Consider the following 25,326-nt stretch of genomic DNA (forward strand, 5'->3'; position numbering starts at 1 on the left):
AAAACGGAGGTAGCTACCAGCAAGCATTAGAGAACAGCCTGAGGATTAAACTTTGCCGATAAAGAAATGGAAAATACAGAGGCTGTGCATCCAGCCAACTATCCCATGAGCAGTACGAACGGAAAGCAACCCGCATTAGAAGTACAAAGAAACCAATCTCAGCATCTCAAAGGGAATGACTTCTCAAACAGTGCTATAATTTCACAGCTTTTCTCACAAGTCTCTTGCTAGCTCTAGCACAGAAATAAATCCATTAGCAGGCAGGAAAACTCATCGGAGCTCCCTGCCGCTGCAACCCACCAAGCGTCACCAGGTGAGCCGGCTCCAAGAGCAGCTCCAGGGCAGCATCCAGGGAAAACCACACCGGCATCGCCGCACTGACAAGTGCACTGAATCACTCTGTATGGCAACAGGTGACATTTTCATCCGTGGGGGCCAAAAGTCTCTTTACTTACAGATTCTTGAATTTAAGACCTCTGCATCTGCAGGTACTGCAAATTTCTGCACCAGTTTGCAACAGAGCAAAGATTCTCTTTGTGGTGCTACAAGCAAAGTAGCTAGTTATCCCTTCAGCGTGCTCATGGTCTCCCTAACAAGATTCCCCAAAAAATCAAGGGCAAATGAGGGTCCAGTTCGCCCAACTCCATTCCTCCCTATGGCTCCATTAGCAGCTTCCCATGGCCAGCGTCAGAGCTGGGCTCACACTCGGCACCTTGCCTATGTTGGCTGGGGTGAGCACTCTGGCTTTGGGATAAAACCAAACCCAGCCTGCACTGGGGCTTCACCTCCTCAGTAGCTCTGCAGCACGGCTGTATAACCTCGTTAATCCAGACCTCAGCAGTCTTGTAAGGGTGTTTGCAGGGAAGTAAAACAGCAGGAATCGGCTCACAGCCCAAGCCCACTGAGAACTGCACCCTGTTCCTGTACAGCACTGGTCCCCTTCCTCTAACCCGCTCCGCTCCCCAGCGCTGATGAGTGCAATCGGTTCAGCAAAGGTCTGGCTACCTTCATTCTGCAGTTTAACAGGATTTTCTAGAAACTCAGCCATCAGTTCCGAGTGAAGAAAAATGCTTTGCTGAGCTCCCTGCTCTTTCCAGGCAATACTCTGCCGATAAAGCTGCGCACCTCCACCGACTGCGAGGGGAGCCGCAGGGGCTGGGCAGCCCTGTCAGCCCAGGTCTGTCCATTTCTCCCTAGAGATGCAGATGCCCAGGCTGGGACACATCTGCTTGACAAGCCTGGACTGGCTCAAGTTTCTTGATATGGTATTTCAGTGGTGGGTTGCTGGGGTTTTTCATAATGTACTTTTTCTATGAGACTTGTAAGACTAATCTTGTATTCCTTTGCAACCTGATCTCATTCTCAGATTTGGTCACGTTACAGACACACCAGCTCCACAGCATCTTTTGTGCTGGACCCTAACTAGGCTAATATGTACAGGTCCTGCCAAGCAGAGTCCCGCTGTGAGAGGCACCACTCAGCAGCTAAAAGGCAGGAGAAGTCCTGCCACCCCCACCCAAAGGGCTGGGAGGGGACATGCATCCTGCTGAGAGTGCAGGATAAAGCAGCTAACGCAGCCAAAAGCCACATCCCTTTCTCTGACAACTCACACCCGCAGTGCATCCTCCTCCTCACACGCAATACACAGCTACAGCCTTGCCCCATGCTGCTCCCCTTTTTTGGTTCGTGTCTCACTAGTTCCCTGTTGTTTCCCAGTCTGCTGGGATGGGTTCAAAACCCTGATAAATTACAGAGTGGGGGGAAAAGCATTAAGAAAAAATATTTACATAGACAAATTAATACCTGTGTCAAACCAACAGCCCCCACCTCAACTCTGCAACCTTTCAAAATAAATTTACAGCACTGGCTTAAGGTAGGGAACCCCAGGGGAGATAACTATTAGCAATGTAAGACACCCCGACCTATTGTCTCTCTTGTACTTTCAACAGCAGAGAAAGCATTAACTTCAAGAGGTGTTGGGGTTGAATATTTTATGACATTTATTTGTACTTCAGCTCTCCAGTTGTCTTTGGTTGTGGTAGAAAGGACAAACAGACTGACTAAAATCACTCTTCCCTACATTCATGATTAAAATACCTACAAGAGGGGGACATACTAGGCACACCTTCAGCCAGGGGAAAATAGCAGACAAGATAATTCATAGTATATAGATACAGCCCTAGACAGATTTTTTTTTTTTCCAATCTGCCCTGAGACTCAGCCTCCTTGATAAATTATTTTAATAGCATATTTTAGGGGTGAAGTTTTTAAACAGACAAATTGTGGAAATAACAAAGCCCTAACTGCCACCATCAATGACAAATTAACTGTAAAAGCAAGGCTTGGGATGCAAACTGCCACTCTTCTGCATTGCTGTTTGCATACGAGGAACAACTCTGGCATCTAGGCTTACATTTGAATGCATGCCTGGAGGCACAGTCTCCAAAAACAGTATGACTCCGCATCCTGGGGACCACAGAGCTCCTCAGAAACCTACCTGGAGGCTCTGCAACACCTCTGGGGCTCAGGTTCACGTGCCCCTTGTAGCCAGGTCTGCTGCAAGCTATAAAAGGGATCCAGGTCCTCATGCAAACCCAGGCACCCTGTATGTGGGTGAGTGGCAAGGGGAATAGATGAGCAGCTGCATGGAGAAAGGATGCTCGGTTGGGTAACACGCCCAAGGACCTGAAAGACCAGGAGGAAAAACTACTGCTGCAGAAATGCCACCAATGCTGCAAAAAACTAAAGCAGCTCAAAGGACAGGCAAGGGCAGTAGCGTTGTTATTCAGGCTATAATCACTACAGGCATGGAAGATAAGTTTTCCATAATTCCAGGAGGTTTTAATGACAATTAAATAACATGTCATTATCCTTAATACATACAGGTGCATTGAACTTTGCCTACAGAAGCAGTGGTGGCCAAGGTCAGTAATAAAAGAGGTTGATACGAGAAGCCAGTGCAAGAGCAAAGCCCCACATTTTCAGACATCTCCCGCAGCATTTTATACTTTGATACGACAATGGTGTCTAAAAACAATCATATTTACAGAATAACAGTAAATACAACTGTTTGCTTCTGGGTATATTCTTTGAAACTCAATATGTGCTGATAAGCTCAATAGAGAAACTTCCATTACAGCACAGCTAAAAAAAATAAAAAGAAATTTTAAAATTGCATTCTGTCACTTACAGGCAGAGATATTTACCCCAGATCCCAGATGGAGACCGGCTATCAGAGTCAGGCCATCTGCAATGCTGTAACTAAGACTGTCAGCACTTCCATTACTGCTCTATTCCTCTGCTGAACAGCTCATTTGTTAAAAAAGTTGCTCTGGGCTCAGGTTTGACACGAGTCTTAGCTAAGCAACATCAGTAGTTTTAAGATAAACTTTAAAAACCCAGTAACCATTCTCTTTTAGTGACAACTGCCAGACAATTGGCTTGTTTGACTTGGATTTTTTTCCTTTGCACTCCTCTAACTCAAAAATGTCTCTAGAGCAAATAAAATAATCACTGAAGTATTAAATAATCAGGAGGAGTTATGTTTAAATAAGTACCTAACTATATATGGCACTAATGAATTCAAACAGCTCTATCAAGTACGAAAGCACTGAATGGTTTTACAATGCTTAGTGATTTTTTTATTTGAAAGGAAGTCAATTTATGTTCTGGTTTGGCAGAGGATGGGCAGAGCATGTCTTTACTGCCACGGCTTGCTTTGACTTTAGCTCCATCTACTCATCCTACCACAAGCACATTGTCAGTAGACAGACCAAGGTCTCAATATTTGATAATATAAATTACAATCATGTTCTTTCACTGTATACATGGACACCTTCAAGAAAAAGTGATTTTTTTATTGACGTGCCAATAAAAGAAGGATAGGGGAAGACAAACACTTATTTTCAGGACCATACAGCAATGCTCATGTTGTGTGTGCCTGCAAGACCTAGCACACAGCCCATAAGGGCAATGTTTCTGTTCTGCCTTAGCACCTACAAGCACAGCAAGTTTGCTAGTGCAAAACATATGGATGCTTCTGCTCATAGCTGAGTATGTCGACTGATCTTTCGAGATCAAACAGATTCATACTACATGTAGAAGTAAGTTTTGTTTCTTACTGCCTTGGAAATGTCAGCTGGGCTTTCTCTCTTGTCAAGCTGGGTTTTCTCTCTTGTACACATCATTATCACCTGTAACATGAATTCTCCATCTCTCCTGACTTCAAGCTAAACCTATAGTTACATCTCTGCTCCTTTGCTGTTCCAGAGAGCACTGACAGGTTCTGACCAACAGGGAAGAGCCTGCCCTGGCTCCATGGCAGCAGAAGTCAAGCCCAGCAGAACTGCTGCCCCCAGATCCTATCAGCTGGAACCTCCCTGTGGTCCTAGGAACACGAGAAACGCTTGGCAGGCTGCTGTAAAACAGGGGTTTTCTGCAGAAAGGGGCTAAGGTATGCAGCTGGAAAGCCAGTGTCCTGCACTGTACCCTGGAGCCTAACATGCAGCCCACGCGTCCTGCCGGCATCCATCTGCCCGGGTGACCAACACCAGAGCCTGGTCCTCAGCTGCAGCCTCCTCCTGGTCACTGCAACGCGGGAGTAATCCAACTTGCCAGAGATTTGGTCCCTAAATCCCTTCTAAACAACAAAGAAAGCTTGCACCACATGTGCCAAACTACCCAGGGGGTGTGAAACCACCCGTATGCCACCATGTTATTTCCTAGCCTGCATGTCTCGTGCAATGACGGCACATAAAACAGCCCAGAAGAGTGCTGCTGGCTGAATGCCACATAGCTCCAAATCCATAAGCTGATACATTTCCACGGTCCCCAAAAAAGATAAGAGTTACTTACAGTGCTAGTACTACAGTGACCTACATAAACATAGTTCTTTTGTAAACAGGAGTCAAGAATTATAGGAACAAGCAGCTAACAGGGAAACTATGGCAGATTTTAATCATCGTTGGCTTTAAGCAAATGGTAACGATATTCCCGCACCTTTGCCCCCATCCTCAACGCTACCCTACCTGCACAGAGCAGCTCAATTGTGTCTCACGAAAAATTTCCTCTGCAAAACAAGCATTGTATTACTGCAGTCCATCTGTCCTTGGCATTCAAACAGAGCAGCAGGATTTTCTGAACAGTTTCTTGTGAGGCTCAGAAATTCACACAATGGATTTTTAAAGAGTCAATTCACTCCTAATAAATAAGAAATAACCTCATCACTGGGATTAAACGTGACCCAAAACTGGAATGAGCAGCCAAGAAAGGGAAAAACAGATCTCCCTTAGTAAATCAGGAAGCAGGGGATGCCACAGTACACGCTTTCACATAGCATCTATTTGGAAGTACATTTCAGCGATGCTACAGGAGGCAGGGGACACCAGGAGAGCAGGACCAGCCTTTCAGAGCTACCCGAGGCAAGCATAGCATCCAGGCAGTGCTGAAGATGCTGGGACATCTCAGCTCCCAGTCTCACACCCCAGCTACAAGGCTGACGCCAGGATAACTCCAGATCCTTCTGCTCTGACCAACCTGAAAAGAGACAAAGCACTTAACAGAAGCCCAGGCCGCGCAAACACCAGTTTCCAAAAACCAAAAGTTTTTAAAAATCATAGAATTGGGGGGAGAAGGGGGAGGAGGAGTTGGTAACTGGAGCATTTAGGGTTTGTTGGCTGGAGGACAGGGGTAGATAGGTTTCAACACATAGAGTTACTGGTACACAACCAAGCCCTGCCATGGCAGCAAGCTAGGGGATTGCAGAAAACCACTCACAGTTGTCGAGAGCTTTCCTTCGTTCTTCTGCACGTGGACAATCGCATCCCGCACCAGGGAGAAGAGGTTCAGGAGGACATGCTCCATGTCATAGATGCCATGCATGCCTTTGGTCAGCCCCTCCAGCAACCCGATGTACTGTTGCCAGTGGTTATCGATCTCTACGATGCCCGCCAAGCATCCTTGCATCACCACACCGCAGTAGCTGGCACAGGGTTTGGCCAGGAGGAGCCCCTGGCAGTGCGAGCAGTACCACATCTTTAGCAGCGCTCGTCCACAGTCCTTGCTGAATTTTAAGTGGTCAGTAGTGTTTATCACCTCAATCCCCAGGTTGAGAGCCTGCAGAAAGACTCGCGTAGTCTGCAGCGACTTGGACACCTGTGTCATCATCATCTTTGGGTAGTTACCAAAGACTTTGAGGTCTCTCCTGGCTGCCCGCAGGCATTCAGTCATTTCCACGGAGGGATCGGGGAAGCCAGGATTAATCAAGTGTGAGTAAACCAAAGGGAATAAACTGTCAAAAAATTCATTTATCATGTTATTCACACTGATGTCAGAGCCCAGTATGTACAGAGAGATATCAGTAAAAAGTTCTCCAACAAACTTCAGAGCTCTGGGCCCCATGCTCTGGTAGTGGGTCCTAAACATGCTGTTGGTGAAATTTCTCGCATGCCGTACTACGATTTCAAAGGCTTCTGCAAAACAGAACAAAAAAAAAAAATAAATAAATAAAAAGAAGTTATTAAGAGACGATGGGCTCAGGAACTGTGTAATGCTGTACTGCTGCAAACCTGGTCCCATCCTGCCCACTTTGGGTCACACGCCTGCTGGCAGCCATGCCTGCTGCAAAACTTACAGCATCAGCTGTTTTCAGGGGAAATACATATATTCTTTAAACACAAGCTACATTTCAAAGTGACAAAAACTATGATCTAGTTAACATTTCAGCTTTTAAAGAAGATATTGATTCAAGAAAAGGGCTAGACTGCAATTTCTTTCTCTCCCTCTTTCATATTGATTAGAAATTAACAGGAATTCTACCTTGAGACTTCATTTAAAGCAGAGATGCATGTTTGACAAACTATACAGTGTTTAAAATCAAGAAACAGTAAATCCTGACATTCTCTTATGAAAAGGAAAATATTTTTAGGAGCTTAATCACAGAGAATATTTGGTGTCGACCCCCAGCACCTGCCCTGCACTAAGTGTCCCCAAAGCCATTTGAGAAGTCCCTGCAGTGCTGTAGGTTTCCCAAATGCACCAGGCTCACTTCAGCTGCAGATCCAACATTCCATCTGCCCTGGACGTGAGCTGCTCCATGGTCCAAAGCAATGCTGAGAGCCAGCAACACAGCATCCATCTGTGGGTGCCCAGCCAGGACCACGCTCACACACATCAGTTTGTGCCAAACTGCCCCATGAAGCTCAAGTTTTGCATGGAGACCTTCAATTTGCTCAGAAAAGCCAAGGTGCAAGCATGATAACCTCCAGCAGCACAGTCATTGTGCAGTTATTCCCTTAATTACAGCCCTCCTCACCAGAAGGCTTCTAAAATATCCATACCCAGGTATGTAAAGACAACATACCTACACACACCCCAGTTTGCAAGTTAAAGCATTAGATGGGGAGGCTACTGGCTCAAAATAAAGTCTTTCTCTTCGGCCAACTCTCTGTACCAGCCTGTGTCCACCCTACAGGGTACTATTCATAAAATGCTAAAAATAACAAAGAGCCTCTCAGTTCACAGGTCACTGACACCCCATGACGTAACCGCTCTCAACTGTGTCACTCTGGAAAAAACACATCCAGGCTCAATTTGCATGAAAATTATTCATGTTCAATAATTTAAGGCAATCTTTAATTTTTAAAACCCTAAGTGTTATTTTTCCCATTTGTTAAGGCTGGGATGCAGCTGAGCGTGGCCTGACGCCTCTCCACGGGGGTTTGGTATCAACGCTATCACAAGCAATGTCAGGCCTTGCTGCTCGCCCTGCTCACCTCTCACATTACTCAAGAGCTTTCAGACCATCACATCTCCAGGACTTCCAGCTTTTTCTTCCCCGGTGCACTCTATGCAGGCACGCCTGGCAGGACAGGGACCTGCTGCTGTTTGCTGCCCCCTACACCAGCACACAGAAAGCTATGGTGTAAGCAGCAATCAAAGCAGAAAATAGCAGTATACTTTTGCTAAGTGTCTCCATCCCATCTGGTGCCTGCACACCTCCTGGGCACGCCACTGAAGCGTTCCGTCCACAGCTCCCGACACCCGCACCAAGACTGCCCCAGCAAGCCCAGAGCAACCATCTGCGCTCCCAGACAACCACAATCCCTCCAAGCACCACAGACTGGGGGGTGCTGCAGCAGTGCAAGGACACAGAGCCCCTCTCTCCATCCCTCCCTCACCACGACAGCAGGCATCTCGCTCTTCACACCCATTCAGAACACTGCAAAGCTCTCCAGGCACAATGGCACATCCGACACACAGCGGGGTAAACGTGCGGGCTATGCAAGCAGAGTAAATTCTGGTTGCACTGTTATTAAAAGTTTTAAAACAAAAAAAAAAAAAAGTCTCTTTAAATAGGGCACATGGATTATGAAACTTTTTTTCCTTCTTTATCGAGAGCACCACAATAGCTTTTTCCTCAAAGAGCACAAAGCACTTTTTGGGCCAGTGTTTTTTTGACAGCGCTGCAGACGGTGCCAGGATTTTCATGCTGTGCCTCACCATTCGCCTTTAACCTCTTCTCTGTTAGTTGCCTTAGAGAAAGTCATCCTTCTTCCCTTTTCTCGCTCCTCTGTGCTTTGCAAGTTATCATCAGAGCCAAGAGACTCTTCGCTGATTAGAAAAATATTCCAAGCTCCTATGCAAACCTCCTACAGCGAGAAATGCTTCAGAAAGGCATGGAGAACAGTGGCATATCAGAAGAGCATGCACACACGGTCCCACTGCTTTAAAGGTCATGACAAGCACATAATTTTTATCATAATAACTGGCTAAGAGTGTCTACTTTATGCGCCTTGGAGCCTTTGCATATATCCATTAGAGAGCACAACAGGGACTATAAAAGCATATGGAGCCTCCTGCTGCCCTATTAATAGATGCAAGAAATAATAAAATTTTGTTAAAAAAAAAAAAAAGTCTTACACATCCCAAAACTCTCACACCCATCTTCCCCAGCAGTTGCTTATTCTGAAATATTCCTCACAAAGTGCTGGCTGCAAGAATATGAAAGCCCTAGCTGCCGGCAGCAGGAGTGACCCACGGTCAGGCTCCGAGCACTTCAAAGAGGAGGAAACTTCGTGGGTCAGTCCCCTGCACTCCCACGAGTGAGCCTCATGGGGAAGCGGAGGGGACGCCGCATTACAGAATCAGCGCAGGCTTCTGATCCCCCATAAAATCCAACAGCCTGGATTTGCTGCTGGTAAAGTCTGCCCTGCTAATAACACAGCATTACTGAAACTCCAGTTGGTGGAAGACAATTGAATCATTTCTTTCTGCTATTTATTTCAAGGATATATTTTGTTAAATGCAATTTAAAGCAGCCAGTTTCCTGATTTAGCCGAAGCAGAGTAAATACAGCTTAACAGCATTGATAAAGAGTAGCATCAGACTTGCACCCAGCTTCCAGCAGGCGAAGATACCACGCGACAGTGTGCAGCTCACGCCTTACCGCCTCCATCACCACAGCTGTGCACACCAGTAGAACTGGATCACACTGCATGGTTCTTTATCTGCTTCTAATACCTTCTTATGTGATTAGCAGTAAAAAAAAAAAAAAACTACCAAAAAAAAAAAAAAATCACTTTTGCATGCACTAAAATTTAAAAAGCCGTGATTCGCAAGTCTGGCTCAGGGAGACGACAGCCTGAGCTGCTGTGGGCCACCACACCAGAAGTTCAGTCCTGCCTGGGTAGTTCTTCAGCACATTTCATACACAGGTACCTAAAGGAGCTGAACACATACACAAATTATACTCAAAAGTCATTTCAGTCAACACAGGAACAAAATCTGGGAGCAATTAAACACCACACAGCACCATTGTGCCATACCCCACGATGGATGGGAAGAACAATTCTGTGCCTGGACAAAACAAAGGAACCGTATGGAGGATATGAGCTGGAGCACCATCGGCAAAGCATCGTACCTAGTGCACTGGTACCGTACATCTGTTGAATTCTCCTGTCAAGGGCAATTTATCAGGGCTCCCAAAGGATGCATGAAATAGCTAAAACTCTACTCTAGAGCACAGTTATCAGGCACAGTGAAAAGCATGGGCTATTACTTATTTTTCCAGGAGGAATCTTGCTGAAGGACCTGGAGAGGAATTGCTGCCCAGTTTCAATGGCCAGGAGGAAGGGCTAAGCTGCTTTCAAAGTGCAAAAGCTCCCCAGAACACAGCCCAGGGAGAGCTGCACAGCCACTGCAAACCAGCAATTAGAGAAAAGAAAATAAATTGTAAAAGAGTGTAACAGTGCCCTGAGTGGAGATTACTGGCAGGAGAAGGAAATCACTGCGTTCTCAGCTCAGATAATAAAAGTCTGCTGCTTGGTTAAAATGCCAGCTTTCCTAAGAAGGCCCGTTCGCTCCTGAGCTGCGGCTACTTCAAAGGGGCCGATGCCAGGGCCAGAGGAGCTCAGGATTAACCTGCCGGCTCCCCCAGGCTGCAGCAGGCTCCAGCCAAGTCTGGGACTTGATGGGTTTATTTAAGAGATTACGTGATGCAGTCGCCTGAACCGCAAGGAGATGGCGTGAGCAATCCCAGCGAGCCATTCCCACATGGCATCCCCCTGGAGAAGTGAGAGCCAAAATCCGATGGCGGTTGCAGAGCCAGGGCAGCAGAGACAGCACTCAGCCCCAGTCCAGCACCCCTAGGCCTGAGCTCAGTGGGTGCAGCTTCACAAGCAACTGAAGGAGTTTGGAAAGGTGCTGTGGCCAGGAACAGGGAGGTCTGTTCTTCCTCTGCCCCACTCCGTGCCAGCTGCATCATTGCAGCCACGTGGAGCCACCTCCCTGCACCATTGCGGGCACAGGGAGAAGGTGTGAGCTGTCGCACAGAGGAGACAGCGGGATCCACCATGGCAGTCAGACTCCAGGACATGCCATGGGCTGTGTGCCTGCCCCTCCATGACTGCGCTGCTGTTGTCTTGCTGCAAACACAAGCTTCCCACACAGACAGCTGCCCCTCGCTGTGCACCACACAAGTCCTCTTTGGCAAAGGCACAAAGACGAAGGAGCTGCACAGCAAAACTTGCTGCATTAGCAGCTCGTGTTCCATGGTGCACCTTGCAAGGGCACAAAGTGAGGTGGAAGTGCTGGACTGTGTGACATCACCCTCAGCACATGGACACCAAGGAGTTAAAACTGCACCTACAACCTTGATCTTACTGTTTCTTGACATCTAGGCACACACACCATGCAACCATAAAGCGCTCTCTGAGTGCCAAAGCTCCCACCATAGCTGGTCCCACTGCCTGTCAGGACCTGGGCTCCCAACTCCCATTTGCACCTTTGCAAAAGGTTGTTTTCTTAAAAACCTGGCAAATGTTTCCCCACATTTAAAGCCTTATCTTGACCACATAAAGATATGTGTTCGCAGTAGAGGAACTACATGTTTGTTATTCCATTGCCAAGAGCTAGTAAAGGCGAGGCCTTGTTTTATTTTCTGGGAGACAGCCAGGCAAGTAATCCCAGCCAAGGTCACAGTGTCACCAGCATGTTGCTACCTCCTCATAAAAGCTTCAGGGCTATCTCCTCCAGGATTTTGTTGCAGAGTGGCAAAGCCTCACAAACTATCACGAACTGTAAAACAAACAAGAAACTGATTTTTTTTGTGCAGCAGAAACCTCCCTGGAGACCAAGACGGATCACTGGCATCCAGCTGAATTTCTCTCTCTGCAGATGATGCATTTTGTGATTCACTGCACCTTTCCCGGGACGCTGCTGCTTGGAAGTGTCCCAGGCTGCCACACCGTATGCAGCGCTTCCCCGTCCTGCTCACCAGCTCTACATATAAAAATGCACTTTAAACACCTTTTGGGTGTGAATGTGCCCCTTCTCCCTCAATAAATCTCATCTACAGATGTGGCTGCTCCAGGGCAGCAGGGGAACCAGTTCCTGAAGCTCAGTGGATTTGCTGAAGTCCCTCTTTCATGCTCGATGGCTCTCCTCATGTTCTTGGGTTTGGCCTCCAGATGCCTTCCCTGGAGCATCCCTACTCGCAGGCCCTGGCACCAAACTCTCTGTGCAAGGCACAGCAACAACTGCAGGGCCTAGAGAGCCCCCGGCCCAGCTAGACTCCACCTGCTGAGCTGCCCTGGCTCTTCCTGCTCTCTGGCACTGTCCTGACGACAGTAAAACCTCATTTACTGCCTGTGAAATCACCTACTGCTGCAAATCCCTCTCCCTTCACTCCTCAGGACACAAATCACATCAAGAGAACCAGGCACTGGGATCCCTCAGCCCACAGCAATAGTTTCCATTCTGATTCAAAAACATGGATCCCCAGGCAGGGCGGTGGGAAATTCATCAGTTAACCTGGTTCTAACACAACTGCTGCATCCCCTTCAGGCCCAGGGTTTCCAAACCCTGCAAAGTCCCATACGTCTGAAAACCAAAAATGCCCAGCCACAAAAAATCCACCTCACTCATGTTCATGGATGGGAATTTAAATGTTCATCAATGAAATGCCAAAAGTTTTGCTTTCTGTAAGCTTGCCAAAACATTTTCTGACATGGGAATTGCTGTGGTACTGCTAGGAAGCAGAGAAAGGAGCCGTAGGCATCCACATGTGAGTGAGCTCTAAAGGAAACTTCTTTAATATCTCCACTGAATCAGACAACTTCAGGCTCATTGCAACAGCCTGTGTTCCTGAAAGACACACGAAAGAGCTCACCAAGAGAGAAACAACTGTTTGCAATATCGGCCTGGCTGCCACAGGCACTACTGGTGAGACGAACTGCAAGTCATTTTTCAAACAGCAGGTAATATTTATTTACAAACTTGGAAAAGGTTCGCAATATATCCAGCAGAAAGGAAACAAAATCCTAGAGAATTTCCCCTGGCAGCACTAAGAGCAGACTCCAGATTTGTTCCGTTATGATTTATACTACACTGCAAGTCTTTAACAACATTATCTGGAGACAAAAGCTCTTCTAAGCAGCATAATTAGTTTTGTCTGTGGCATTACAAAACTCATCAGATGGTGCCACTGCTGCTCTAACAGGGTTCGTTTCTCTGAACACATTTGGCTTTAGAGCTTAGAAATGCTTTTTTTCAACCATGACGCAGCCTTTTGGATTACTTTTACAATATTGTCACTATAAAAATTATGGACTTAAGCTCCCACATTTATGAGATTCGCTTCAAAGCATTAGTAATCAAAATTAGAATGATTCAGTTATACTGTCTTCTAAATTTTAAACCATGAAGGTTTGCACTTTCTACCTTTGTTCCATCACCACCAGATCAGGAGAGGAAAGATCTCTGTCTCTGTCCAACCTTTAAATAAGAGCAGGCTTCTTCCAGCTCTGTGCTCACCACCCTTGCTCCCCTGGGAGCCAAGCTGGAAGTTTCCAAAGCCAGTGCTGATCACCAGCCAAAACCAAATCATTATGCTCTTGTCAGAAAAGTGTCTTCTAATTATCTGTGCCTACCAAATGCCAAGATCCAAAGACATTTATCTTTAATTGTTCAGCTTATCTAGTGCCCTGGCATTTTGAAATACACTCCCTGAAGTTTCTAATAAAAATACTTTATGTCAGCATCTCATGATACCCACTCAAAATGCACTAAAAACACACCCCTGTTATATTCTAGGTAACAGTCTGACTGTTAGGCAATTAGTCACTGTGGTTCACCCATTGATTATTTATATCCTGCAATAAAAACTTTGTTAATGCAGACAGCAGAGCCCACCAACGCAAGCTGCTACAAGCCCAGAAGCAAGGAGACAAGAAACACTGGTGCCCATAGCTCCTCACCTTCAAGCGGCCCCCTCATGGTGGCCCGTGTTGGGACCAGACCCTGCCTGGAGGGAGTTCAGCGCAGTGCTTGGTGCCCCAAGCAGGCATCCGCATCTCACAATAGCAAAAGCCCAGGTCAGGGATGCTGAAAGGGACCACAGGAAAGCCACTTTGCTTTTGAGGGACACTGGAATGCCTTGAGAGATTCCTGGAGATCCTCAGGAATATCCACTTTGACATGGGAAGCCTACACTCCAAGTAAAATTCCCAAAGGGAAAAAAAAAAAAGAAAAGACAAACAAAAATCTTACAGCAAACACCTCTGGAGAATGACTCTGTAGTAAAATCTTTTCTGGGGCTTCGTGCTAGAACACCTGGCTGTGGTTCTTTTGATTAAATATGGGTTGCACATTTACTGTGTATGTTTTCCTGAGCATCAAGAAATCATTCTGTTTTGTGCCATGACAGATGTGTGAATGCTTAAGAGATTCCTGAAAATTTAATACAGACAAAGTTAAAAATGCACGAGTGGTGGATGAACATGATTCTTTATCAAAAACAATGGGAGCAGGAGGAATAAGGGCCTGGAGAAGCAGGCTCAAACCAAGCCCTGGGAGCACAAGTAGAAAAAGCAGCGAGAGGGATGTAAGAGGCTTCTGCAGCAAATAGGTAGCTCTGTTGTGCTGGCAATCTGTCAGACCAAAGAAAGATAAACCTCTCCCCCCACACCCCATGTCCTGATCCTGGTGCTAAAGCTTGCAGAAAAGTTGGGGTTCAGGTGTCCAGGCTCCTCTCCATCACTGGGCACCAGTTTAGGGACGCGCTGTGCAGCAGGACCACCGGGAAGAGGCATGGCAGAGCCCGGATGCAGGAGTGCCCAAGAACGCAGGGAAACCTTACACCTGGAGAGCATCTGATTCTACAACCACCAATTTGTGTGGGGTGAAGGCTGCTCCTGCAGAAGTGTTTCACTGCAAAGGGCACAGCAGTTTTATCCTCGTCCAGTGCTCTCCGAGATAGCTGGGTTGGCAATAGAGAGCAGGAAACAAACTGCAGCTCCACAGGGCAGGGACTGCTGGGGTCAGAGTGATCTCACCCCAACCCAGCCTCGAGGGAAGGCAGCAGGGAGTGCTGAGCTGGCAGAGCTTGGGTCAGCCGATGAGGAGTTTGCTTTCAGCCACGCGCAAGAAATATGTACACTCCAAATATTTCATATTTTCCTTTTTCCCTCTAAAGGGGAAAAGTTAATTAAACCAATCCCACAAAACAGAAAATAAATCACTGAAAACAGCACTACTAGGCTTTTGTTATGTTATATCAATAACATGCCCCGAACTAATGTCACATCACTGGGGAACTTCCACCTTCACTACTCTTTCTACCCCAAATATTTACACTCTTCACTTCTATTCTCTCTTACCTTTCCAATTTGCTGTGGAGATGCCAGTCTCCATCTACAACTCTTATTCGGAGCCAGCAGCTCAGCCAAGGAACACAGCCCAGCGCAGCAGAAATAGCTTCAAGAACCCTGGGAAAAGGGCATCTCTGCCCTGGGTAACTTGGCAGGACAGAGATATCGCAGACATGGACATTTTACCACTGCACAGCCACATCTGGGGTTGTTTTGTTTTTATTTTTAAATGCAAAGTGCATTTCTAAAACATTGAGAAGAGACAAGGGAACCACCACTTGGTCACACCTCATCCCCCTCAGTCGTACTGTACTAATTGGGAGCTCGAACATCCACCTAACAGGTTACAAAGATATCGAAAAAGAAGCACACCTCTTAAAAGGAAAATGACAAGCCACATTTCAAGCAGATGGCAAGTGATTCCATACCCTCCCTTCCAAATTTACAAGCCAAGCATTTCTAAAGACCAGGATATCAGTTTGTGTAGTTCCTCCATTTATTTCAAACTAAAAGTTATAAGCAATTTCTGAAAAAAACACATGCCTAGCAAATTCCTTTATTCCTCAGGATAAATGAAGATAAAGCAAGCCACTAGGTCAAGTTGAGCTTGTATTCAAAAATTAAAGTCTTTGGAAGTGCACTGGTCTCAGTAACTTTAGAGCAAGGCAGATCTGAGACGGGTTTTCCAGGCTCCCTTTCATTGCAGCGGGCTTTTATCAGCCTGTTAAGTCTCCAACAATGGGGAGCAGACTATTTATTTAAGAAGCAAATTCCTTCCTTTATAATCTCCCCTGGCCAAATTCTCTTTAAAGTTATCTCAGCTGTCTGATGAAAAGCAAAGGGCAGATGATCAGTTCTTGATCCCTATAGTAACACGAAGGACTTGCACTTATTTAAGGGAACCTGTTGACGATTTTTAAGTCACTGCAGCCGCTTTATTTCTGATTTCAGCTTCCTACGTGTGCTGGCAGAACCTGGGCAAGGCATTTGCTCAGTAACATCCAGCAGCCAACATCAGTGTAACTCTCTTCCCCTAAGGAGTGACTGCTTCCAAGATACAGAACAGTACCCAGGCTCTCAAAAGCAATTTAGTGATTTTTAAGCTGATTTTGTGTCAAGACACCTCAGAGGAGGACAGGGATTTCCAACATGGAAATGAGAGCGTGGATCATCTCAGTAGCACAAGGGCAAGCAGCCCCTCCAATGGTCCCTGGCAGCATCCGGCTTGCTGAGTGCACACAGAACATTTTAGCAGCGTCTTGCTCGACATGGACCAGGGCACTCAGACCTCCATCCCGTCTGAGATGCCATGGGGGGGACACAGGACACCATATCCACACCAGCACCATTACAAATGGGCTCAGGACATCCCAGACACACAAACCCTAGGCACTGTCTCCACTAAGAAAAAAAAAAAGAGGATCTACCCATGGCCCCAGTTTCCAGACTTGGCACTTTCCAAAAACTGAACTCACTTCTTTCCTTCCTTCCTCTGTGGTATGTTGAGCAGAGCCCCCAAAAACACTGGCTGTTTCACTGGGGGTTTAGGGTATTGGGTTTTTTGTTTGCTTGCTCATCTGTGGATTTTTTTGGTTAGGATTTTTTTTGTGGGTTTTCTTTGTTGTTTGTTTGTTTGTTTGTTTTGGTGGGGGGGGTTGTTTGGTTGGGTTTTGGGGGAGGTTAGTAGGCTTTTTTTTTGTTTGGTGAGGGGTTTGGTTGATTGAGTTTTTTGTTTGGGGTTTGGGATTTTTTTTTTTGGTGGGTTTTCTTTGGTTGGTTAGTTTCAGTTTTGTTTGAGTTGATGCATCGGCCGCTCCCTGCCCAGGGAAGAAGCAGAAGGTGAGACATTACGTCCTGGTGGTACCTGTTGAGCCCACAGCTGGGCCATCCCCAGTATCCCATGTGGTTCCTGCATCCCTCTTGCCCTGGCTCAAAGCCCTGTTTTGATTAACACTCATTTTAAAAGGAAGATGTTTTATCGTTTCCTTACTCGTCCCTGTAAGAAGGAGGTAGCTGTTGTAATGGGCACACAAGATGATAATTTGGCTTTCAAGAGCAAGGCTCACAACCACTGCTGCCAGAAATCGATCAAAGGCTCTACCGCTCGCTCCAGACGGGCTTTCCTTCAAGAATATGAATAATCCTCTGCAAAGTAATGGTACTATTCATCTCTCGAAAATTCCTTGCAGGCTTAAATCCCTTGCTGAACAGGGAGCCGCGTGTTCAGTCGCATTCCCAGTAAATTAAAATTCAGCTTGTTCTTTTTCTAAAGAGAACCACAAAGAGTATCGATCGATAAATTTACCAAAAGTTTTATGGCAGCTGGTTTTCGCAGTAATAGAGCAACTACTGCTCAGACATGGTTTAACGCATAATCTCCAGATCAATATAACTTTTGATTTATAAATAATGATAACAAAAGGAGCAAGGACAAATATGCTTGGGAAATATAAACACTTTCTCCAAAGAACACTTTCAGCATAATCCTCTCAAAATAAAGACCATGTATTTCAAAGGCTGCGTGTGGAAACCAACAAAGAATATATTATCTAGCAAAGCTGAAGATCCATCTTCATCATTATAATGTTTCCACTCGTCTATTCTGCATCTCTCAGCACCTAAGTACGTGACCCTCTTGATGGTGTTAGCTTCTCATAACTCCAGAATCCTTTTTTTCCAAAAAAAAGTTACCGCCCAGAGACACCACTCCCCTGAACACTTCCATACAAACTATTTTCTTACTACAAATGTTAGGTTTATTATGGAGCCTTTCCTACGCATGAAAAACACAGGTCAGAGAGGATTATAAATCCTATCACCTGACAATTTTTTCAATTACTGTGCATGTTAAAACCACGCTACCACAAATAGGTTGTAAGATACATGCTAGAAAATCTATTAACTTACTGTAAATCTATTTAAATTCGGAATTCACACCTTGCAGAATTTTACCATTAGTCCAGGGAATTAGTTTATTGCTGGACAGGGAGGGCAGAGCCCATGAGGGTCATTTCAAGGACGTACTGCACCATGTCCTCTCTAAGGAGGTCCAAATCCAGGTATTTAATGTGCTAGTGAGTTTTTGAGTAAGTGTTTGTATGCTTCTCTCTACAGAGATACTGAATAGGAAAAAGCATTACCTTTTTCTAAACCTTCACATTGCTTCTCTTCCCTTCCACAGTCTCCTCTTGCAGTGGAAGCACTGACATATTTGAGAGGTTACAACAACATATGTACCATTATTCAGTTGCTTTGGGAATCAACATTCGATTTTCTTTTATATCCATGGAGAAAAAAAAAGAGCTCAGGTTCAAATACTGATACTTCTGGTTCAAAGGCAACCACCTTCCCTACCCCAACCCCACCACTGTTCCTGTCAGGAAGAATATTTTCCTTTGAAAAGTTATTCTTCATTGACTTCTTGTCAAGAATGAAAAAAAATGCATTTCTTGTGAGGTCTGCACTTAACTGACTGTCTCAGGCACCTCAGAGATGGATCCTTCTTGGTAACAGACTAATGGGAGTTTCTACAACCCCTAGAGACACAAAGAAGAGCCAGCCCATTTTCCGCTACCTGAATTGATCACGTGCTTTGAAGGAGAACTCCTGGACTGTCAGCATCCACCACGCCTCAGCCGCTGCACAGCCTCCCACACAAGCAACAGGGAAGTGATGGAGGGGAAAAGGAAAGGAATTAAACACTGTCAGCCCAGAGTTACGCCTACACTACCATCACGTCTCTGGAAGTCCACGACTTTCCTATTTTGATCTGACCTACAGGGTAGTAGAAAGCTCAGATCTAGGTTCAGGCCTCCCTCACCCAAGTTGTAGCCAAGTTTAAGCAGCATGGCATGGAAAAGAGCCTTGAAAAGAGAGAAGGGCAGACCTGTATGCCTGTGTCTGGCACTAGGAACAAATTTGGCTCTCAACATGGATGAAGGGTGAGCATCCTCTTTTGGTATAAAAATGGTATATAAAAATGGGGAATGCTATTTACTTCCTCTTTGAAGTAAATAGCATTCTTCTACACATGTCCCCACTTTTCTTCAAAGTTTTCAGCTTTTCATACAAGACCCAAGGACCTTCCTGAAGGTCCCCCAGAACAGCCTCCCCCTGAGCTGGGACATAAAGGACAAAGCATCAGGGCAGTTTCACCCTAGCTGATGGGCAGTCTGTGTCCCTTCATCTACGGAGGCTCTGAGCCATGTTTAGTGAAAGCCGCACCCTCTGTGCATCAGCTAACGGAGGACCTTTGCAGACAGGGAAGGAGCTGGGGCCAGCAGAAGAGCAAAGAAGCTCTATGACATCCCTGAACCCACAAGAGCCTTCCTGGAAAATACACTCAACCACAGTCACATTGCAATGCTGTGGCCACCCTCCCAATATGCTTTTTCCATTACAAAAACACTCCACAGACTCCCTTCATCTTCAGGGCAGACGGGGAAAGCAGGCGAGCACAACCGACAGCATCACCAGCACAGAGAGGGGCTGCTCAGCGCAGCGGTGGCAGGAGGCTCAGGGAGGTTGAGTCAAAGGCAGAGTGGAAATGCTGCCAGCGAGCAGACAGGATGGACTTGCTCTGTTGCTTACACTTCCCAAACACAGTCCATTCGCTGTGACAGACCTTGGAAAAGCTCCTTCTGACTTCCAGAAGCAGCAGCTCAAAGCAGGTCCATACAGACATGGACCCTAACTCATACAGAGTTGGGCACAAAGCACTCCTTTCATTTTTCCCTTGCGCGCAGCAGCCCGCTCTGCCATTGCTGACCCCGAGGTTGTGCTGCAAACCTCCCTCCTCTTTCTGTTACGAGTTTGATGGTATTTTACATGCCCAAGAAATCTAAACTGCAATAAAACCACAGTGACAAAACCAAAGCTGGCTATGGAAAAAGCAGTTCCTGGCCAGGGTGGCTGTGTGGGAAGCACGTTAAAAGCCCTCTGGAGCAAGGGCCATTAAAATTTGCAAACATGCAGCTCTCTGCTAACTCCCCCCAGACACCAACCCCCCCCTCAGCCCAGACAAAGAGCCCATGGACGCCAGGGCTGCAGAATCTCCCCATAAACGCTTTTATTTTAAGCCAGTTAAACCGGAAAAAGGTCAAGACCAGTAACAGCACAACATGTGTTATCAGTTAAACAAAGTTAGCAGCTATCAGTTAAACAAAGACCACTTAAGACACAAACCAAATCAAAGATCCTCTGTATTTCAGGCACCCAGATGCATCTCTAATGCCCTACTAAGCCTCTGTGTTTTATGTGCTGTCTCCATGAAGTCTGCAGTGCGTTTTTTTAATTGCACATGAATTAATTAACCAGTCAAGTAAATAACTACAAATTAAAAAAAAAATTAGTAACAATATAAAAAGCTGGAAGTGTCACCTAGATCTCTGCTGTCCATAGCAACTGCTGTGTTTCTGATTTCCCATCACCAAGTGCTATCTGAATTACTGCCAGATTTGTATATACAGCTGATAGATTATTTATAGGTACCTGTTAAACAGGTCTTGAAAGAGAAAGCTTGCTCTATGCATGCTGAATGTTTTTATACCATGTCATCTTAGGTATGTACATATGGTCAGGATTCAAAGTGGCATATTCCCCACTCCAATAAGTGATATTTATAGCAAAGTTTCACCTTCGAAAAAGGCTGAACCTATTTCCAGCCACTGGAATTGCTCTCCCATCTTGCACAATCTGTTGTTTTCCTGAAGCCTCAGCTTTGGACAGAGCATATTACATAAAAACCTCAGTTTACAGTTAAAAACCAAAACAATCCAGCCCTCGCTGCTGTGGGAAAAAGCTTGAAAATGTGACCTGTAGTGCTGGAAGACAAGAAAAGCAAATGAAGGAAAACCTCACAATGTATCATTTTTCAAGCTTACCAATTTTAATGCCAATCACATTGTTCTTAGGGCTTTAATCACGATTTCGTAAAGCCCTGAGGTTATGGGAACTGAAAACCACATGCTTCCACTCAGATGAGACAGCAAAACATTTTGCAAATTCATCTCTCTTATGAAGACACTCATGTTTCATCCTAATCCTTACCTCACCTCCTCACTAAAGCAAAAATTTACCCAAGTCTCCCAAAGACTTACTAGCTTAAGATACGGGGAAGTGTCACAAAAATCTCAGCATTTTTTGTTATCTTTTTTTTTTCTCCAGACTATTAAGGTAACCCTACCCTGATTTAAGGGAATCTCAGCCTTTACCTTTATAAATTAACAAAACCAAGCAGTTTTAAAACACGGTGGTCTTACTCATCCCCATTTCCCAGGCTGACACGTAATTTTATCCCCCAGCCCTAACAAGTAGCACATAAGCACAAGATGCTGTTTCAAACGGCCCCAGACCACAAATGATTCCTCCCAGATGCAGCACTGGAAATTCGGATGCGTTTTCCCTGCGGACTGAGCAGCACCGGAGCCAGGAGGGCTGGGGCTGCCCACCCTCCCCAACGCTGGGATGCGGGTGGCACGCACAAGGAAAATTAAGTAGAAAAAGCTAATTTCCTTGCTCCTGGATGAATTATTAGCTATAGTTCCTGTCCTAAACAAAGTGTTTCTGCTGGCCTAAGCAGCATGAGAGTGATGCAAACTGGACAGGAAAAAAAAGGAGAGCTAGCAAGTGGCAGGTTCCTGTTTAGTAATACCAGCACGTTAGCCTGCATGCAGCAGAAAAAAAAAGGTGGGGGGAAGAATTACAGGAAATGTTAAGGGCTCCTCTCTCAGCATTGCTACTTCACATTTTCTGCTGTCAAATCTGAAGTTAAAGCTGAAAGACCCTCATGCATGCATATAGTTATTCCAGCATCACCAAGATGTTACGCTGCTTTGGCATCCCCACGCAAACGCCCGGGGCAGGGAGGCATTGCTGCAGCTGCAAGAAGAATGAGCCCAGGCCTCACACGGAATACATATGATAACAATTCACTTTCGTACATCAAAAACCAAAATAATTGATTTTGTAAAGAGAGGGGTCAGCGACACTCACTACAGAAGGCGGCCATTTCTAAAGGTACTTTGACATGAATTTGGCTGCACCACTCCTCCTCCAACACCGATACAAGGCAAAAAGGGTTTGGCTTAAATAACCAGCCTGGTGAACGCCCTGGCTGGGCGTGAAGGTGATCTGCAGCAGCTGTCCCAAGTGACATGAAAAGCATTTCTCAGCCTGGATGGGGAGCACGTCCCCATGGGCACCTGCATCTCCCATGCAGCCCAGGGGAGGAAGCCCTGCCATGGTGGCTCCTGCAGCACCATCCTCTGCACTCTGGCAACCTCCAATGGCCACCACCAGCCAGGGAAAGGCTTGTTTCACCAAAGGGCTTAATTTGAGGGTTTTCTTTGTGCTTCTGCTGGATAAAAGAGAGTGGATGGTGAAGACTTAAAGTATTTGCAAGTTTGGTGAATTTTTACACCATGTAAACAAACAGAGCATCACTTCAAATTCTCAGGGTTTTTTTGCGAAAGGTGACTGGGACTCCCTACAGCTGGTTTCCTAGCACTTGCACCCGCTTTCAAAGGTTTTGTCTCCATGGAGAAAGTGGACTGAACAGTAACATCAACTAGACAATAGGAAAAAAGCAAACAAGCAGATGCTAAACTGCTTCTCACCTCTCACATTCCTGCACAAACCCATTCCTACCACACTCCACTCTTCTTCCAGCCTAGGCCTGAAATTTTAAAACCCTGTCTACAGAGAGAATTAGGCTGGATTTATTGCAAACACCTCCTCTGGACACTTGTAAAGCAATTTGAGAGCACCTAATGGATTTAGGATTTAACTAAATTGGTGCAACACAATAAAGAGATTAAGAGCATGGTCAATCACAAGCGATTGAGTTAGCACATCCTTAAAAAGCTACCAGCCATCAGCAAGGTCCAAGAGTAACAACGGAGCAGGGAAAAAGGGAAGTAGAAATGCAGGGAAGAGGTTGGGGTTTCCTGGGAAAAGTCTCTATGGAGCTGCATTGCAGGGACGCAGAGCTGCCCTCACCCTCCTGCTAGCTAGCACCCACCCTCTCACCTGAGCCCCTGCCCACCCAATTCATCCCTTGTGAACGCAGCGGAGTGACCATGTTTCCCACACACATTCCACCACCAGCAGTGTCTCTCTGCAACAGCTAAGGAGTGCTCTTGCCATTTTTAACATAAGAAACCTTTGGCACCATGAAGCATTTGGTCCAAATGCATTTGTGTAGGAAAGAAAATTCACTACGTTCTTCTACTACTTATAATTTAATTTTGGAAAATGTATTCAGTGAGAATAAACAAATTTAAAATAGCACATTGCTAGATGAATACCCATTCCCACAGGTGATCATCTACATAAATACCTTCAGGATCCAGCCAAGACCTCTAGGATCATCTCAAAGTCTCACCTGACCTCACTGCGTTTCACCAAATGGTGTCACAACAAAACACTACGTGGGGCTGAGTCCAAGAGTTTCGTATGCTCTGAACATGCAAGGTCTTTCTGGAGCTTATCAAGGTACATCTTTTCTGGCTTTCACTGTATTTTCACGTGCTTTCCAGACTCCTCTTCCCCTGCAGCTCTGCTTTGGCACACTTTGCCGGTGATGCAGGGGAGTAGAGTACCTACCAGTCTCTCTGCCCGTTGGCAGTTCTCCTCCAGCTGGGCAGAGCAAGGTCTTTGGGTAGCAGAAAGTGATTCAACCCAGGGAAGTTACAGCAGCAAACTCCCATCAGCACTTAAACAGCTCGGCACCACCCCGCACTGGCTGCAGCATCTTCCAGTTTAATTTCCAAGAAAAGGTTTATGAACAGGTTTGCCACAGTTCAGAACAAAATGTGCACCATATTCTGGTTTCATGTTCATGGAGGCTCTACACAAGAGCAGAGCCAGACTCTTGTTAGCAACCTATCAATCACGCTCCTTCCTGCAGCATTTGTTTCCGAGCAATCAGAAATGCTAATAACCTTCCTCCTAATGCACTAAAACTGTGTATCTTTAGTTCAAACAAGTCCGACACCAGTTCCATTAGTCCTTACCAATATATAAGCTCTCTTCATTTCAGAGCAAGCCATCGGTATTCCACAGTCTCAGAGTAATTATTTTCCAAACAAGTTGCAATGAAAGGTTTCCCCCATACAACTCCAGTTCCACATGAGAACACAAGTATCCAAATATTTTGGTTGTTGGAATTATGTAATAATAGTCTAGCTTATTGCTTCATTTTGTATCAAATTTAGTGAGGCTTCCAGGCATTTACACTGCCAGCAGTCCTTCCCTTACTGTAAAATCTTTTTTTATTGACAATTCAATCATGTCAGGTTTGGAACAGTAGACACACTGATTTGATCAGCTATCATTGGATTTACAATATATAAATGACAGCACCATATCTAGCTGTGTCGCAAGCAGCTGCCTTTTATCGATTTATATTCTACTAGCAAGGAAGAAAAATTGCAGCACAATGTAGTGGTATAGTTTCAGATCAATACCAATTTTTTTCTTAATGACATGAAGGCCAAGATAAGGACAGCATAAGTCAAAGCCAGACAGATCAAATTTGCCCGATATCCCTTTCAATTACTGAGGTACATACGCAGGGATACGTAACTTTAAAGCTATGGGGAACATTATCAAAATGCTTTAAAATTACAACAGGCTTACAAGGTTGCTTAACGTCCCCACTGGCCCTGGGAATCATGATGGAGAGCCTCGGGCTGCCCAGTGCCACCACGCTGCTTTGCCAACCCTTGATGTCTGCAGGCTGATGCTCCCTGTAGAGTATGCAAGACCAACTCTGCCACCACGAGGTGAGAAACTCTGGTTAGGCATGAACGAAGTCATCAGCAACTACAGCTGCTGCTATGTGCTCCATGGACACGTCTTTGGTAGGGCCCAATGTGCCAGGGTGCTGGCACAGGGTCCCTGGTGTGCTGGGTACCACCAAAGCATCACCGATGCAAATAAAAAGATGGAGCAAAAGAAGCAGCAGGTAGCATTTGAGTGTTCCTCCCAGATTTTCTCTTTGAGTTTAATTCTTCTCCCCTGATGGCCCAGGGGCAGCAATGATGGTGGGCAGTGCCACCTCCTCACCCATCGCCAAACAACACACCTACCCTGAGGCATCATCCCAAAGTGACCAAGGAGGAGGGAGCGCAGGTATGCACTTGTTCAGACACTGCCCCCCACCAACCAGTCTGACCCC

General features: G+C 45.8%; 1 protein-coding gene across 1 annotated transcript in view; it reads right to left on the reverse strand.

Annotated features, from left to right (window-relative positions):
- Nucleotides 1-25,326, reverse strand: part of GPC3 (glypican 3) — a 149,915-nt gene that overhangs the window by 75,310 nt on the left and 49,279 nt on the right. Inside the window, exon 3 of the mRNA XM_086756401.1 lies at nt 5,776-6,470. Coding sequence (XP_086612527.1) covers nt 5,776-6,470 — 695 coding nt within the window. The remainder of the gene's footprint in view (nt 1-5,775; nt 6,471-25,326) is intronic.

Source organism: Chlamydotis macqueenii, chromosome 11 (assembly GCF_036417535.1).
Source record: "Chlamydotis macqueenii isolate bChlMac1 chromosome 11, bChlMac1.mat, whole genome shotgun sequence".
Taxonomy (NCBI): Eukaryota; Metazoa; Chordata; class Aves; order Otidiformes; family Otididae; genus Chlamydotis; species Chlamydotis macqueenii.